Raw genomic sequence first — 18,636 nt, forward strand, 5'->3', positions numbered from 1 at the left:
CGTAGACTGTTGTGCTTCCGTGCATGAAGTATCGTTTGCTTGGGTGGCGGCCATAGCAGGTAGGTCAAGCACTGGCAAAGTAACTGCATTAAGTCGGATACGTGATAAAGCATCAGCAACACAGTTCGACTCGCCTTTGACGTGACGAAGGTCTGTCGTGAACTGGGAGATATAGTCCAAATGTCTGCACTCTCGTGGTGAGTAGCGGTCAGACTTGGTATGCAGAGCATACGTTAAGGGCTTATGGTCGGTGAATAAGATGAACTTACGACCTTCTACAGCGTGCCGGAAATGTTTGACGGCGCAGTAGGCTGCTAGCAGTTCGCGACCAAAAGCGCTATATCTCGTCTCCGTGGGAGTGAGGCGTCGTGAGAAAAATTCGAGGGGCTGCCAACTACCGGAGATATTCTGTTGCATAACGGCTCCTATGGCGAAATCCGATGCATCAACCGCTATACTAAGCGTGGCTGATGGGTCAGGATGCACGAGAAGTGTGGCTTGAGCTAGGGCCGTTTTGATATCTGAAAATGCAGTACGTGCGGCGTCGTTCCATTCCAGTTTGCGTGGATTACCGCGAAGTAAATCGGTTAACGGTCGTAACTGTTCTGCCGCGTGCGAAATGAAGCGTCGGTAGAAGTTGACCAAACCGAGAAATGCCTTCAGTTCCTTGAGTGTGGACGGTACAGTGTACTCCATTATAGTACGTACTTTATCCTCACAAGGTAGAATACCCTCATGCTTAATAACATGACCTAAGAATTTCATTTCATTCTTCCCGAGTTCACACTTGTCGGGGTTGACTATTATTCCATTATCCGAAAGGCGCTGGAATAGTAGCGTCAGGTGTTGATAATGTTCATCTACGTTTGATGATGCGATTAGCAGGTCATCAATATAGACGTGAACAAAATCTAGGTCTCGTACAATGCTATCGATAAACCTTTGGAAAGTTTGAGCAGCATTCCGTAATCCAAATGGCATTCGTAGGAACTCAAATAAACCGAAAGGAGTCGTGATAGCAGTTTTCTCTATATCTTCAAGAGCGACTGGGATCTGATGATATGCTCGTACCAGATCGATCTTGGAAAAAATTGTCGTGCCCTTGAGTGATGCCGTGATGTCATGTATGTGGGGGATGGGATAGCTATCGAAACGTGTAGCTGTGTTTAACGCTCGGTAGTCTCCGCATGGTCTCCAACTAACCCCATCCTTTTTTCGAACCATGTGGAGAGGTGAGGCCCAAGGACTGTGAGAAGGACGAATAATACCAGTAGCTAGTAAATTGTCGAACTCACGTTTAGCGAAAGCTAATTTGTCCGGTGCCAGTCGGCGAGGTCTTGCCGTGACTGGTGGTCCGCGGGTGACTATGTGGTGTACCACACGATTGGTCACCAATGGAGTCTCCTCGAGAGGTTTAGTTAATTTGGGGAATTTCTGAAATAAAACGTGGAATAAATCGTCACGCGAATGAAATACACCTGTGATTCGGTACGCGTTTGTGTGGGCTTTAGAGCCCATAAAGTTGCTGTTCGACGAAATATCAATTAGCTGCAGCCTACGTGAATCGACTAGCAATTCATAGTGCTGTAGGAAATCGATACCGAGTATAGCTGTGGGAACATCGGCAATGATGAACGTCCACAGATACTGTCGTCGGTTGCTCAGATTGACCGTAAGTTGTCGTGTACCATAGGTGGGAATGACTGAGCCATTCGCAGCGCGTAGTCGAAGCATAGTGGCTTGAGACTTACTGTTACCGATAGGTACGACAGAAACTTGGGCACCCGTATCCACAAGGTACCTAGCGTTAGTGCGATAATCGTGCACGTAAAATAAACGGCCAACCTGAGGTGAAGTGCCGGCGAGTACGGCTGCATTTACTCGCCGGCTGAGAAGTTTCCCGCCTTGTATGAGCAGGGAGCTCGACAATGACGGGCACCGGCTCCGAAAGCACGGTGGAACCAGCACCAACCTGGACTCGCTTCCGAAACCGCCTTCTGGCGTGGCTTGGAAGATGCCCGCTTGGGGCGAGTCGTTACGGCTTTTCGAGATTGTGACCTGGGTCGGGGGACGTAGGGGGCTGGCACATTTGCGCGGTCTCGGAAACTGAGACGAGTATGGATACATCTGTCCCTATCCCCATGAGCCGGAGGTCGTCTAGCATCGAGATCAACGTTAGAACGGGAAAAACTAGCAACTAAATGGTCGCCTTTGGTGTTAACTCGTGCCAGAATCTTATCTGCTATGAGGGCCACCTTGTTGAGCGGGGTGTCCTCGGGCAGAGCCGTAAGGGTTGGCTGGATACTGACTGGTAAGGCTTCGAACCACAACTCTTTGACTATCTCAGAGTCAGCTGTCATGTTTCCTGCAAGGGATTGCAGGCGCGTGAGGTGGTGGCTCGGCTTAGCATCACCCATAGGGTGACGTGCTAAAAGTGTCCTCAATCTTTCCTCTCTTGATGGGAGGAAATGTCGAAGGATGGCATCCTTAAGACGGTCATAAACGTTTGGAACGTTCGGATTGAGGACAACCTCACGGACAGCGGTTAGGTGATCCCCGGGCAATGATTCCAAAGCGTAGGCGTACTTCTGCCTTTGATTGGTTATGCGGCGGATCTCAAATTGAGATTCCAGTGCCGCGAACCAGACTTCTGGATCATGGGGGATGAAAGGAACCGGTCGGAAACTGATAACCTGTATCTCGGAGTCTATCATATTTATGTTATTCTTATCGTTATCTACCATATTAAGTTGCCAAAATATTATATATTGAAAAAAATCAATACGAATATATGCAACAGATGTGGATAGATAAATAGACTCACCGGATTGATCTGGTTTGGAGAATTGGCCAAGTTTGACTTGATCTGGTTTGGAGAATTGGCCAAGTTTGACTTGTGCTCGATGGATTGGGTTACCAGCTGTATTGCGTGTTCCAACTACGGCTCACCAGTTTGTTGTGCGTGTTCCAAATACGGCTCACCAGTTGTAGTGGATGTCGAGTCGTGGACGGACTATGATCACCACTACTATTCGATTACGCGTACAAATATGACTTGGTTCCCTTGATAGCCCGTAAACCAGAAGGCTTTACTAGTCCAGATCAAGTATATTTATTGGCGATCTCGTGGTATCGAAATAATACCGAGACGTGCCAAAGAGTACAAGCGAACAAGCAGTGCGTGAGCAAGCTCGAACCAAACCAGGCGGTATATCGAACAAGAAGTGAAACGGATACAGTTAAACAAATACAGTAAAACAATCTCTGGTACAATTGGTTACAATAATAATAATTGTTTCTATTATTCCAATCGTGTTCTTATCGAGACTGGCCGGTCACTACAAGCTGATTACTTTGCTACAGTGCTGTTTTAGTAGTGTCACACAGATGGGAGGTAAAGCCCGATGCACACCATCGTCAAAGTATTAGAAGCCTTTTTCAAAGTTCCATAAAACATGAAATCCTTTGACTGTTACTAAGCTTCTGTGGTCAGCTATTTTCAGGTTTTGAATTACAAGAATTTATTCAACAAGTGAGGTACAAGTATAAGTGCTAGGACACGGGAAAGCGCGTTTTCAAATAAATGTGGACCGTAAGAGACAATGTTCGTTTAGATTGTTTTTTATCGAGGCTTTGGTCAACTGATAAACGCCCGGAAGTTGCCCAGTTTTGTGTTTCGTTCGGTTGTGGGCTTTTATCGTGCCCAACGGCGATAGAACTAGTACAGCTTCAACTATGAGTACATATAATACATCTATCAAAAACGATTTCGTTTTAAGACAAGTCTTAACCTGTCAGCGTTTCCCAATTAAAATTCGCAAAATATTGATTGCATCCGAAATTTGGCATCTTCAAGTGATTTTTAGATTGTGATCAAGTCGGAAAAATGAAAATTTCGAAAATGTAAAAAATGATCTTGTTGTTATGATTTGATTCGTCAGCATTCTTCAGAATGTTTGGAAATCACACCGCATATTTTAGCTTTTGATTGGGAAGTGCTTGTAGTGGAATTAGTACTAAAGCCAAACAACTAATTAGGTTAGTTATCTCTGATCTGACTACTTAATTTAGCGTCTTTAAAACAATTTTACTTTTCTCCATCCGGCAAAACTTAGATTCGAACTTTGTATTATCTTATTCGTGATATTTTAAAGATCTTTCTGATGAAAGTATCACAATAACAGTTACGTACAAGAGTTATCGACTCGTTTTTGAATCTTTATAAATACGTAGCTGAAAGTTCTAAAGCGTCTGCGTATAACTGTTTTTGCCAGTGGTTTGGTTAACTTTCTGGGTTACTATATTTGTACTTATCTTATATTTGAAGGACGTCAAATTATTCTACAGTTTCGACAACCCTTTACCCGTACATACTTTTGGAGTTTTAATACTAAAATTACTTTGTGATGTGCCTATAATAAACGAGTTGACACTGCCATAACAGGTTACGGAATATGTGTGTAACTCACTGACATTAAAATCTTATGGTGCAGAGTGAACTGCGACAAGTTTCAGTCGAGCTAATGTATGATGGAACCAATTTTGACTGCAAAACTAGGGCTACTTGGTCTTCTTTGAAGATGTACACCCCATTTAACGTATTCGCAGATTTTTTGCTTGTAAAACTAGGGAACATCAAAATCAAAACAGCACTTGGATAAAACAAGATAGATATGGGCTATTTTGGTGATAAATAAGAATAATATATTAGTAATATCTCAGTCAAAAATTAAATTCTCTGACGTTTCGTGACTCACTATAAGCCGCTTCTTTACTCATTGAGATATTACAAATGTATTATTTTTACTTATAACAATCCACCCAATGCTCACTTTATTTGAATTTATCAAGTCAAACCTTGGTAATCATACCTATGTTGGTGATGTTCTTGTCGTGTAATGATAAATTCAAAGCTAATGAGATTAGACATTTCTGCCCAGTTGACCGAAATTTTAACTATTTACTTTAGCAAAAATTAACAATTATAATCTCATAGACATAACCAAGGTTACTTAGTGCCTGCTTTAAACAAACGACCGCTTGTTCCCTTCAATTGCATTCATTTATTTACTTATGGTAGTACATACACTGGGAAAACAGTTGATTCTTATTTGAACCTTTAAGTAAGTCCTGAAGAATCTGCAAATGTTCTGAGAGTGATTAGCATTGTCGTAGGCAAATACATCATAGGTTCAGGTCACATAAGTCCAGTTATAGCATTTTGAGTAAACATTAAATTGAACAAAGAGAATTACCACTTAACATAGGAAAAGTGGTAACTCTTCGTCTCGTTCTCATTTATCTAAAACTGTTCAGTCAACACCACCGTGGTATTCTATCGTTTCTCCTTGCCTTCTTAGCATTATTTTCGTTGACAATTAAGCTTTACAAGCATTCTTTGCTCTGTTGAGAACCTTTTTAATTAATAAAAATAATGTGTTCGTTTAGTAGATGTTTTATGTTTATTTGTCAGCTATTATTGTAGTTACCCCAATCATTTTTATCACTATTTAAAAAGATCTTTGGTTTTCCCTCAATTTAGCCATTCAATTTCTTACTAATTTTCAAAACTTTTATGCTACCTTGCCCTCAAATGCCCTGGTACGGCCAAGAGTGGTGAGAGTCCGCTCTCCCTCTCGAAATGCTCTCACATGGCCACGCGTATATAGCCTCTGCCAGGGAAGGCCTTCTCGTGCCACAGGTGTTGTTTACAAAATTGAGAGGACGAAAAGCGAATGTCCGGCGCATTAACCGGGTTGGTGGATACGGAAAGTCCACCTAGGGGAGTTGGAAAATCCTCATTCCAAACAGGTGTATATGTATCTGGTGCTTCCTTGTACTAATATTTGTGTTTAAATAATAATAAATAAAAAACATGTATTACCTTAAAGTATTATTGCCAAAATTATTATCAATAACTTGGCTGTTTTGTCTGCCGTATTAACTACAATTTGCGGTTACATGATTATGACGATGTGATAACTTATGACCGCCTGGATGCCCTGTTAATGTATAACGTGGTAATACGGTCAGTTAGAGAGCAGTGAATTATCGATCGGACCAATGACACATGAAACCCGTACGAGCAGTCTAGAGTACTTATCGGTCCTGCTTTCTGTCTAACCCAGCCAGTTAAGTTCAGAATATCAATCTCAGCCTCTGCGGTATGAATCATTTATTTCAAACACACTGGGTTTATATACCAAGCTGACAGACCACATCGTACCATAAAATAGGAAACAACATTTGTACAAGATTTAGCTAAATGTGGCTGTGAATAAGGGAGATAGTAATCAATAGACTGGGTATAACTCAAGAACGGTAAATCGTATAATAGTCTATGAGTCAAAGTAAAGCTTATAATAAGAGGGACGTGAATATGAATAGTTTAGTTAGTTAACAATTATTTATTTATTTATTTATTTAAACACATAAATATTGGTACAAGGAAGCACCAGATACATATGCGCCATACAAATCTCATCCGATTTGCTTGAGGGCTGTGATACTGCCCAGGTGCCCGAACTGAAGCAGGTGGTTTTCTTAGGGGCCCACACCCGGAGCCTTTGACCTAAAGGTCTGATCCACAAGGCAGTGGAGCATCGTGAGGAGATGCAGTCCCATGGTAGCCGTTGACCAGCAGCAGGTTCATTCGCCATTCGTTCCATCAGGATACTGGAGCCCATGTGCACCATTGGTTTGGAATGAGGGTTTTCCAACTCCCCTAGGTGGACCCTCCGTATCCACCAACCCGGTTAAAGCGCCGGACATTCGCTTTTCGTCCTCTCACTTTCGTAAACAACACCCCCGCCACGAGAAGGCAGTGAGTAGGACTTCCCTGTCAGAGGCTATATATTCGCTGGCCATGTGAGAGCATTTCGAGAGGGAGAGTGGGCTCTCCCCACTCTCGGCCATACCAGGGCAATAAAAATATGCACATAATATTGGTCAATAAATTGTTCTCAAAAGTTACCATTCATAATTCTCTTCGAGATATAACACCTCCCCATTTCCGAAAGATCTGGAGTTGATATTCGGATTTTAAAACTTCCAAATTTATCCCTCCCCCACGGAATAGTGTTGGATCCTTATATTCCCAAGTTACATTTAAAGTGACTCTATGTATAACAGGAGTACCTAGGAGAATGTCCTCCCTATTTCGAGCGGAAAAAATATTTGCTTGAGAAATTAATGCATGTGTTAAATAGTTAGGATATATGAAGTAAATTGACCCAAGTTCACACTGAAATATTTCTTGCTCATATCTAAAAAACTGATAGCTTGTCGCACGGACAAATAAATTTAAATTATATTCGAATGTATTCTGTCATTTTTAGACAATTTTACTGTGATCTATGCTTTTGTTTTCCAGTTCAAATGTCTATAGTTTCCCTTCAAATTGGCCAATGTGGTAATCAAATTGGAGCAAAATTTTTCAGTACTGTATATGATGACTGTTGTGCCAAGGAAAATTCACTTCTATCAAAAACCGATACAGATTATATTAGAGACTCATTAAATACATTTTTCTACCAATCTTCAAGTAAAAATTCTGTTTATAATTTGACTTTGCTTCAGAAGGATGTTTGACAGCCAGGTGTGTTCAGGTAGACATGGAAGAAAAGGTTATTGCCAGTGTCACCAAAAGTACCTGTCCGGAAAAGTGGGGTTATTCTCCTAATAGCTTTTTCACATCCAAATGTGGTTCAGGTAAGTTAATATTAAGACCTTTTTAGTTTAAATTACGTAACTACATGATAACAGTGTATATTCTTATTTCCAGTGATATTGTATCACATAAATCTGTTATGCTTTTTACAAATACATGGTTAACTATTTGTCGAAATGCTGCTTCCAAAAACAGTTAAGGGGTTCAATAATGATGGACTTATAGTCATTCATTGGTTAACATAAAAACTGAAACCTTTTTACTCATCACACTGCGTAATAATGTTACATAAACGTCCTGATAATCACAAACAAAGAAACTAGTAAGTAAAACATGGGAAGGTTACTGAATTGTCAAAGTTCTCTAAATAGTCAGAATTTGATTTATAATGCATACAGTCTTTAACTGCTGAGTTATTTGTTGAGGATTCAAATCGTCTAGCTTATATTCCTTTGCATTGCTGAGATCAACATTTACTAATCATAAAAGAGTCATATTTTGATGTTATATTTAAAGTTTCCCCAACTTGATTTAACTACATCAAATATGGTGTGTTAATATATATAGTTTTAAGTACAGAACACGTTTTTCAGTTATTTAAATCACCACAAATGAAAATAAAATCTATTTACATAAAAATTATGACATCTGTAGGAATCCAAGAAGTTTAAAAAGACCACTTAGCTTGAAAATATGTACCAAACTAATGGATGTTTATAAATTTATTTCGACTAGCTCTGAACGAAATGATAAATTAAGGGTTATTATATGTACATTGACATAAGTTTTATAATGTGATGGTGAACGGTGGGAGCTGACGAAAGCAACGAAGGTGAAAAAGTCAACATTGAAAACACTAGGCATCTGTTTAAATTTGTCAAAAATGGAGTCTATAGGTCATCTATTGATAAACATATTTGGAGTAAACGAAATATTAATATAAAGTGAGATCATCCACTTACAGAAGTAAACAGTATTCCTTCAGAAACATATCAACTGGGCTACAGCTAGTTTTTAACCGCCCACTGCTGACAAATGACATTTAAAGTATTAGCCTCTGTAATCAACTAGGTCAACTAGAGGTTGTTAACAAAAATCGTGAACCAACCAAGGAAGTTTTACATACAGCCGTAAACTTATGGGACACAACTCTTGTCGTACTTTCTAACCTAAAGAGTTGATTTAACTTCGTCGATCAAGAGGTTATACATTAATGTACTTCATTCAAAGGCATACTGGTGAAGTGTACCAACTTACTGAATGCCTTTTACTAAAATAATACTAGTTGAATTAGAGCTTATGATGAACCGTTATCAAAGTAATCTATATTAATCAATGTAAGTCAGGGTTTCTCATCCTTTCTGTTTCAGTTAAGTTTATACGAATTTCATCTAACACTTCACAGGTTGATTTTCCTACTTGAAATCTCACTGATAACTTTGTGGTGTTGAGGTAACATAGTCCCATTTAACTAAAAGCCTAGATGGTTAGGCTGTTATCACAATAGTATCTCTCATTGTCATACAGAAAAGCATTCACGGACTCTCACCTTGTATATTTTTAAAACTTACCACTGATGAACGCTAGTGAAATTTAATTGTGATGCGATGTATCCCATTAATTCTCCAGTTGTGATTTCTAGGTAATAATTGGGCGTACGGCTATTTTGTTCATGGAAGTGAATTCGAAGATCAAATACAATGTTTAATTCAGAATCAACTAGAAAATTGTGATTCACTAGATGGAATCTTGGTATCCATGAGTTTAGCTGGTGGGACAGGTTCCGGTGTGGGCACAAAAATACTCACGTAAGCTTCAGTGTTAGTCTTGCCGCATATTGGTATATATTGGTCTAAAGAAATATTTATTTAGAGTCATAGACTAATGACTTTTTCTAATATTTTAACTTTTCAAAGTTTGTAAGCAGTCTATGAATCTGTTGACTAACAACAGTGATGTCCTTCGGTTAGTTAACCTCATTGATTAACAGAAACAATATGGATTTAAAAAATCTTTAATAATGTGGTTATGTTCACTGTTTAATTATATCTGTTGGATTAGAAATATTTTTGGTTGTCAGTCTTTTCTCTTGTAACGTTCTTTGTTATCTGTAAGGCAAACTTTATAAATTGCTGGAAACTAAGTTATATAGCTTAGTGCCGACTGATGTATTTGCAGGGGTGCTAGAATACCTATTTTTTATTATTGTTTAAATATAGATTTATGTGCTCATAACTGACTGTATTGGATTCCTGTTTGGTTGTATGGATTATCGGTTATCGTCATACAGATTTACTAATACCACTGCTACTATCGTAGCTCTCGTCTTCGTTGTGTTCATAAATTTGCAACTAATATTTAAGCTTATAACTGTGTAATAACTTGTATCTGTTATTGAGAAAAGTCATGGGATTTTCCTTACTAAACTGATTAAGATGGACAACGAAACGTCGAAGAATAAAATAAGGACGATTAATGAAGACATCAGCGCAAATGCAATCACTTGACGGAACCGCAACATTGTATTCTCTAAATCCTCTGATTAATTATCTCATTTATAGTTGTACAACTAACTGGAACATATTTCTCACAAGAAAACTAGCCATTTGAAGTGGATCAGTAGTTACGAGGAAATTGTAACCATTGACTAGTTTAGAATGATCAGTATGTATGCATGTTTCGTTGTTTCTGTCTTCTAATTATGAGTGTTGGCCTTCCAAAGTTCATTCGAACCACTTGATAAGTTTCTAAAAGACAAAGCTGTTCTCACTGATTACTTGCTGGATTTACATACACCATGTATTCTTTACTGTGTTTCGTAGCATGTTGGAGAAGTTTATCCATTGAGTGAAAAATTGATGATTGTTTGCCAAATGTCTGTATTGAATATACTAGTTTTGTGGTCTTGTTTACCATCGATTAAGATGTACTTTAATTGTGTTTACGTATTTGTTGTTCGGTTTCCATTTTTCTCTTGCGTACCTCATAAATTCTACAGTATTGTGTTAAGGAGTTTCATGATTAGTGTTCACTTCATAAGGAAAATATTTATTAGATTTCATGGTTGTAAAGCCCTTGTTGGTTGTGACATTGTCAATACACAAAATATGTATTTCCGCTAAATTGACCCTGAAATTTTTAATGTTTTAAACATGATGGGTATGGAAATGATTCTTCAGGATTTCAAAAGGCCATCACATGGAGCAGTATGCTAATCCACTGTTAGGATTAAGTGTATTATTAGGACACCTGTAGACAGACTGGATAAATGTTTGACATATTTCTTTTCATTACTGCCTTGAATGATTCTGAAAGATATTGTTTAGGCTCAATCTATTTGAAATATAAGTGATATCATACTTTGTTTTCAAAGTGTAATAGGTATCCTTAGCGCGGTAATTTTCATTCAAAATACACTTGATACCCTATTTCCCTCTTGGAAAAACGGTTAAAAAGAACGAGTATACTGATATCTAAAATGATCCAGTTAATTCTTCTTATCCAAAAAAACTCATTTTGAAGTGAAAGCGACATTTGTTAAGTATATATATATATATATATATATATATATATATAAACATTGTGGACGTTAATCTTCCTTACTCCTCTACTCATGTGAATTCTAACACCTTGAACGATGATAAATTTATTTGCATATCTCAATTTACTATAATGATATCTCATTATAGTAAATTTAAGCGTTGTTAATTTATTGTTTACAAGTAATTCAATCTTAAAAACTTTTGTTTTTTATGTAATGGAGGGACAAAGTTTTATTCGTCTTTAAAACATTATTTCAAATTTTCGGTGATAATAATATCCTGTGTTTAAGTATAACAGCTACTTGTTTCTCAACAACTGTGTGCTGTTCTTTTTTATTCATGACTTGATTTATCAAATATACATATCTCATTTATATTTTAGACAATTATCTGACATTATACCTAAAGCATGTGTGCTCTCACAGTTAATATGGCCATTTACACGTGGTGAAGTATCTGTTCAAGCTTATAATGCTATACTTACACTTGGACATTTGTTGTCTCCATCTACAGCAAATAGTCTCGATGGTTTCATAATGCATCATAATGATACGCTACATTCAATTTGTTCAAATCGTCTTTTGGCTAGTGATCCAAATTGTCAAATCGGTATGGATCATTTAAATGCTCTCCTTACTCATCAGTTAGCTGGGATTTTACAGGTTTGTATTGTATGCCATGGATTTACAAATATTAGGCCTTTGAAAATTCTGTAAGCACTTTTGTTCATTTATATGTATTTCCTAACCTTCGTGTCTATCTTTTGTTGTTTCCTTTTTTCTGTGAGCTGGTATAAACCTCGCTAACTTGAACTGATATGCATTGTTTAAAGTATGGGCCCTCATGCTGTTTATTTTTATTTTTCTGTCGGCGTAAATAAACATAATTCTAGTCGTCTTCTCAGTACATTACTGTGCTGAACGGAAAAAATGTATGCGAATTAGTAGCTTAAATCAAAATAATCGTCTACACATTGGTGTGATATGAAAACTAAAAGTATGGTAGTAAAATTACATTAGGATAACTCGTAATTCACCTAACAAGACAGTCATGCATTACATTATATCATCAATTATACGTTACTTTAGGATATACATAGATAAACAATATAAAAATGACTTACTTAATTCTCAAACTATGTAATAGACTGTTTTCAATTTTTATCAATTACAAGTTGGTTTCATAAACTCATCACAGTGGCAGGACACAATAGTTGTAATGATATGTTTATCATTATTTCCTTTGCGTTTTATTAGTTATGACATTGTTTTATTGTTATCATTATGATCATCGTCCAAAAAAATTCTTTTACTGCTTGAGTCATTTGGTTTATTATGTTCTCAATTCTGACCACAATAAATCTGTGTTAGATAGTTCTTTACTCTAAGATTTATTGCAGATTACTGACACTACATAAATTTTTTATTTGTCTTGGTCAGCTTTAAGCAGCTGCATCCCGTTTTTTCCTACTAACACTGATTGGTGTATATACTGAAGAATCAATAGACAATACACATATTCTTCTGTGTTCTCACTTGAAACATCAGAAAGGTCACTTAAATATTTAGCTTTTTTTATTTTTAAATTTTAAATTCACTTGATTATATACATCATAATACAAGACAATGATGTAATGTAAATCGTCAGTCTCAATTTGCACAAAGCTGCAACATTTATAGTAAGAATATGCGTGATTAATTGACAGTCATTTATAAACTGGAAAATATATGAACATATTCAATGAATCGAAAGATAATATGATGACAGTATGAACTATGTGATGAATACACATTAATATACATATACATCCTAACCCCTCAGACAATAGATTCTGAAGTTCAGCACTTCTGTATTTTCACCTAATACTATTAATTATGAATTTAGAATAAAAAGATAGTTGAAATCATGAGTCAATTGAAGCTAGACCACCATGAAAAACCTGGAAGTGCTCATCCACGATCCTGCCCCGCACTGCTGAGGAGTCCCATAATGGGACCAAACGGCCGTCCAGTGCTTCCAGGTTTTCCATGGTGGTCTAGCTCCAATTGACTCATGATTTCAACTATGGAAATACTGAAATTTTCACAAAACTCCTTCTGAATAAAAATATAGTGATAAATATATTATTTTTAGGCTGTTCTAGATCTAGTCAGCATATCTATTTGTCTATGTCAAATACATTCAAATCGTTTATGGGTTTGTTAAGTGATGATTGAATCTGCATAATTTCGTCAAATATGTTTACACTGCGTTCATTTAATAGTGTAGTATCTATAGATTTATGAATATAAAATAACAGTAAATCTCGTGATTTCTATTTCTCTTTTTCTTCTTCAACAGCCAACTATAAATTATACTGAACCAGAACATTTTAAGGATAAAAAACGATTAACATCTTATTTATTGGATCTATGTGGACATCCTGATTATCGAATAACTCGTTTACGTTGTTTACCGTACATGCCTGTAGAAAATCGTAAATTTTGTACAGAAACTTGGGCTCAGTTAGCTCGTCATGCTAGACAAATGTTATTGACGGGTTCTGCTGTAGAAGATAGTAAGACGTTTTTTCTCTATACAGTTTCATTGCATATATGCCTTAGTTTTTAACGTTTTGTAACACCTCATATAGAAACATATATACCCGCTTACATACTTACGCCTGTTACTCCTCGTGGAGGAGCATAGGCTGCTTACCAGCATTCTCCATCCAACTATGTCCTGGGCAATCCTTTCCGGCTGCTACTCATGTTTGCTTCCGATTCCCGACACAGTGTGTTCTTTGACCTTCATCTTTTCCGTTTCCCTTCTGGATTCCAAGTTATCACCTTGCTTCGTGATGCACTTCGACGATTTCCGGAATGTATGTCCTATCCACTCGCAACGTCTTTTCCGAATTTCCTCTTCAGTTGGAAGATGGTTTGTTCTCTCACAGTAGCCTTGCTGATGTTATCCAACCAACGGATATTGTGTATCTTGCGTAGACAATTGTTTATAAGTACTTGTTTTGTTTTGATGATGATTGTGGCAGTTCTGCAAGTTCAAGATCCGTACAGTAGAACTATCTTGACGTCCGTATTGAAGATTCTGACTTTATTATTGATTGGCAGTTGTTTTGAGTTACATATATTCTTTAACTGTATGTGTGCTGCCCTTGCTTTATCAATCCTTGCCTTTACATCTGCATCCGATCTTCCTTGTTCATCGATGATGCTCCCTAGATACGTGAATGATTCCACTTCTTCCAGAGTTTCTCCATCAAGTGTGATTGTGTTTGTGTTCTCTGTGTTGTATTTGAGGATTTTGCTTTTTCCCTTGTGTATGTTGAAGCCTATTGATGCAGAGGCTGCTGCTACAGTAGTTGTTTTTTTCTGCATTTGTTGATATGTATGAGATAGAAGGGCCAGGTCATCTAAGAAGTCCAAATTGTCTAATTGATTCTGAACTGTCCATTGTATTCCGTGCTTCCCGTCAGATATGGAGGTCTTCATGATCCAGTCGACCGCCAGAAGAAAGAGAAAGAGGGAGTGTAAGCAGCCTTGTCTGACTCCGGTCCTCACTTGGAATGCGTCTTTCAATTTTCCTCCATGCAAGACTTTACAGTGTTGTCCGTCGTCTGAATTCTGGATGATGTTGACGATTCCAGGTAGTACATAGTATGAGAGAGGGTTCCCCAAGGTCCTTCTATCCACACTGTCAAATACTTTTTCATAGTCAAGTAAGTTGATGTATAGTGATGAGTTCCATTCAATTGATTGTTCAACGATGATCCGTAGTGTGGCGATTTGTTCTGTGTACGACCAATTGTTGCGGAATCCGGCCTGTTGATTCCAAAGTTGAGCGTCTTTTGAATCTTTCATCCGGTTTAGCAACACTCTTTTGAAAAGTTAGCTACAAAAATGCCAACTAGAATAAGCAACTGCTCCATATGTAATTGCGTTCTGATCAATTCACTGCTCAAAATTACGTTGTTACATGGTAGTTGTAAACTTTTAACGACTGGTGGTCTTTCCTTTTTTTATTTACTTCGTAAAATATTCTAATTTTTTTCATCGATCACATAAAATTGACGAATAACCTCATTAATATTTGTTTGGATATTTAACTGCCTACAAGTTCAATTCCATTATTACTGCAACGATGATTTAAAAAAATATATTCACATAATTCCTAATTGTGTCCAATGGTATTGATGATATATTGTTTTAAAGTGGACTAGTTGAGTAATCCCGCAGTAGAATAGTTATTTAAATGTTTATGTGCTGATAGTTAGAGTGCGGTTTAGGGTTCCTACTTTAATATTGTAGCCAACAACAAGACATAGTTGATTTAATGTTTGCAGTTATGCTTTCCTTTTGATTGATTCTTTATGAAATAACTTGACTTTTGTTAAAATCCCTGCAATTAATCATAATATTTCTTTTTCAATACAGATTAGGTTTTCTCTGATATAAAGTAACTAAATGGACAATACTTCTTAATGCCCAATCCTTGTCTATTTTTTGATTTGATTTCTCCCATTTCTTGCATCCAAATTATATTCTTACTGTTTATTGTCTTTCAATGAATGTGGTCTCATTTATGTATACATCCAAAATATAGAGTTATTGGAAATGTTGTGTTTAGAACGTAATTTCTGATGGAAATATATTTTCTCTGTTAACAGTCTTCAGATTATAGAATTTGATCATATGATAATATTTCAATAATAATAAAGCTACCATTGTTTAACTATCTTTTCTGGTATTTAGAACTTGATTGGTCGGCCAGTACTTCAAATTGTGGATCTAATAACCGAATTGAAAATTCACGGCTCCCATTACTTTCCTATTTATCTGTATTGCGAGGTGACGGAGCAAGTGATCATGTTCGAGATTCGAATACTTTTGTTCATTCACTTACAAGGGACCTTTTGATTTCTGGGCCTCCACCAGCTCATGTCCCTCCTTCTTTTGGCTCAGTTGTTCGTGGGCATCATCGTCATTTTGGAGAATATCCTCGTAGTTTGTTTGTTGCTTCTAATGGTGGTGGCTCACGTATAGACAATGTCTCTACTGCTGAGACTGATCGGAAAGAGTTTTGGATGTCTGCAGCATCCTTAGGTGACACATCAGCTAGTTTGAAATATGTATCCCTCCGTGCCTGGGAACTGTTTGCTTCTAGAGCATATATACATCAATATGAAAAATATGGATTGACAACAGATATCTTCATGGATTGTGTTGCTACAGTAGAGCAAATTGCACATTGCTATTCTACTCTATCATGGCACTAAGCGTTTGTGGGTTTTATTATTTACTCATTCAGCTTTTGTACATATTTTGTTTAGTATTTAAAAACGAATAAATTCGAATTCATTTTTTATTCATTGTTATTTTTGGTAGCGGTTTTACCTGGTTCCTGAACGCTTGAAATTTCGAAATTTCTCTGTTGTCGCTTTACTAGTCTTTTTATATTATGAAGTTAGTGACCACCGTGTTTAAAACACTGTCTTTCATTACATGTATGTTTCATTTTTTCGACAATATTTGCTAGCTCTTATCATGTGTTCTTAAAGCCAATATCAAATTTTGATTTGAAAAGATACCACTGTTTTCAGAAGCCACTATAGAAAATTTTGGAAAATTGTGACAGAAATCTCAAGATTTCACCAGACTTGGGAAAAAATGCGAATTTTCATATGACTTCGGAAGGACTACAGAATATCTCCAAAAGTTGGGAGACTGAGTAGTGATCAAATGAACAGTAGTTCTACAAACCGAACTGATTTGTCCGATGGTTCAAATGGTTCTGGACGGAATAGAAGGAGTTTTCGCTTAACGGGCTTCCGTATCTAGTAGCAGTGGATCACCAATACCTACAGGCAGGAACCTAGGTATATTATCGATAAAAGAGGAAAAAAAAAAGTTGGTAAATCATAGTAAGGTACTATCTTTAGTCTTTAAGAATATGTCAAGTTTTCTCTTGAAGGACTCCTGGGAAGTCGCTTGGACTAGCTCAGCCGGCAACGAATTCCAGCATTTGACTACTCTTAAGGAGTAGAAGGTATGTATACAGTCCGTTCTGCAGTGTATTATGTCTCCAGTTCCTGGGTGTTTCCCCTTATGTTTTTGTTGGGACTAAGCTTAGTTAGGTGTTTAAGGGGGTGTCTAGAAGTGTTTAGGATGCTGTAAGCCATTAGAAGGTCACCTCTAAGGCGCCTGTACTCTAATGGATAAAGGCGCAGTGATTGGAGGCTCTCTTCTTAAGGAATGTATTTGAGTACCCGGACTGATTTCGTGGCTCGCCGTTAGATACGAACCAGAGTATCGTTATCCTTTTGTAATGAGGAAGGAAATATTATGTTTCCTTACTCCAAATGGGGAGGAATAAAACTGTTGCAGATTATGTAGAAGGTTCTTCCGTCAAACTGGCCGAAAATGCACTTCAATATTACCAGTGCAAGGTTTGTTTGGGAGGCATTTTTGTCGCAGTTAGCGTAAAACCTCAAATCATACGGTACCAACACTGCTAGATCTTGTTCAACTTAGGAGACCTCTACAGAGGAGTTCTTTAAGTTGTAACTGTAGTCTGCAACATGTCTCAGATAAATTACTTCACACTGCGAAGTGTTAAAGATAAGTCCGTTGTCGTCTGCCCAACTTTGAAGTCGAGTTAGATCCTCCTGAAGTGCTAGTTTACCTTCGTTTTTACGTACCTCTCTCCAGATTTTTACATCAGCGAAAAGTAATAAATATGAGGACACCTGTTGTGAAAGATCGTATATGTACATCAAGAAGAGCACACTTAAAACACTAAACACGAAGGAATGCACAGGAATTACGTGAATGAAGTTTACCACACGATAAACACTCATCAAACTTGTGCTCATCTTTTTTACTACTTTGTAATTCTTCAGTGAGTCGTTTCATATACGTTCACGAAAACGGGATGTAGCACGTGCTATTTTGACATTCACTTGGGAGCAGGAGCGACCTGAAACAAAAACACAACAGGCAGGACCGGTAAGTGCCTCTGAAATGAGAACACGGTGTACTGGCACAACAGATATATTTTTTAAATCGAAAGACGCGGTTCGAGTACAAAAAGAGAAACTTTATTGCAAAATAGTTTTACTCTGTAGGAGCAGTGAAATGTCCAGGTAAGATGCTGGTCGCGAGGTGTGACTTCGAAGTTACCTTGTTCGTTACACCGTTCCCGTCTTACTCGAGTAGGACTCCAATCATTCGACATAGATCATCAACGTTGATGGTCTACAACTCGTTGTTCTGCGAGTTCAGATCGCGTAGGGTTTGTTCCTCTTCTTCCAATGCGTTTACTCTTTGTTGCCCTACAATAAGAAAAACAAACTCGCATTAGTAACGTCGCATGTAATGATTTTTAAGACCATTACAGGGAATTGCCGTTAATTAAACGTCAATACGT

The 18,636-nt window shown here is 37.5% G+C and overlaps 1 protein-coding gene across 1 annotated transcript; it reads left to right on the forward strand.

The window, feature by feature from the left end:
* Positions 1-7,317: 7,317 nt before the first annotated feature.
* Smp_154880 (putative tubulin delta chain) lies at positions 7,318-16,486 on the forward strand (the record flags this gene model as incomplete). The annotated part of the gene is made up of 7 exons (XM_018795655.1): positions 7,318-7,543; positions 7,579-7,710; positions 9,312-9,477; positions 11,594-11,873; positions 13,552-13,768; positions 15,963-16,238; positions 16,314-16,486. The coding sequence occupies 7 exons, from the start codon at positions 7,318-7,320 to the stop codon at positions 16,484-16,486; spliced, it is 1,470 nt and encodes a 489-aa protein (XP_018649946.1).
* Positions 16,487-18,636: the final 2,150 nt, after the last annotated feature.

This window comes from Schistosoma mansoni, chromosome 2 (assembly GCF_000237925.1).
Source record: "Schistosoma mansoni strain Puerto Rico chromosome 2, complete genome".
NCBI lineage: Eukaryota > Metazoa > Platyhelminthes > Trematoda > Strigeidida > Schistosomatidae > Schistosoma > Schistosoma mansoni.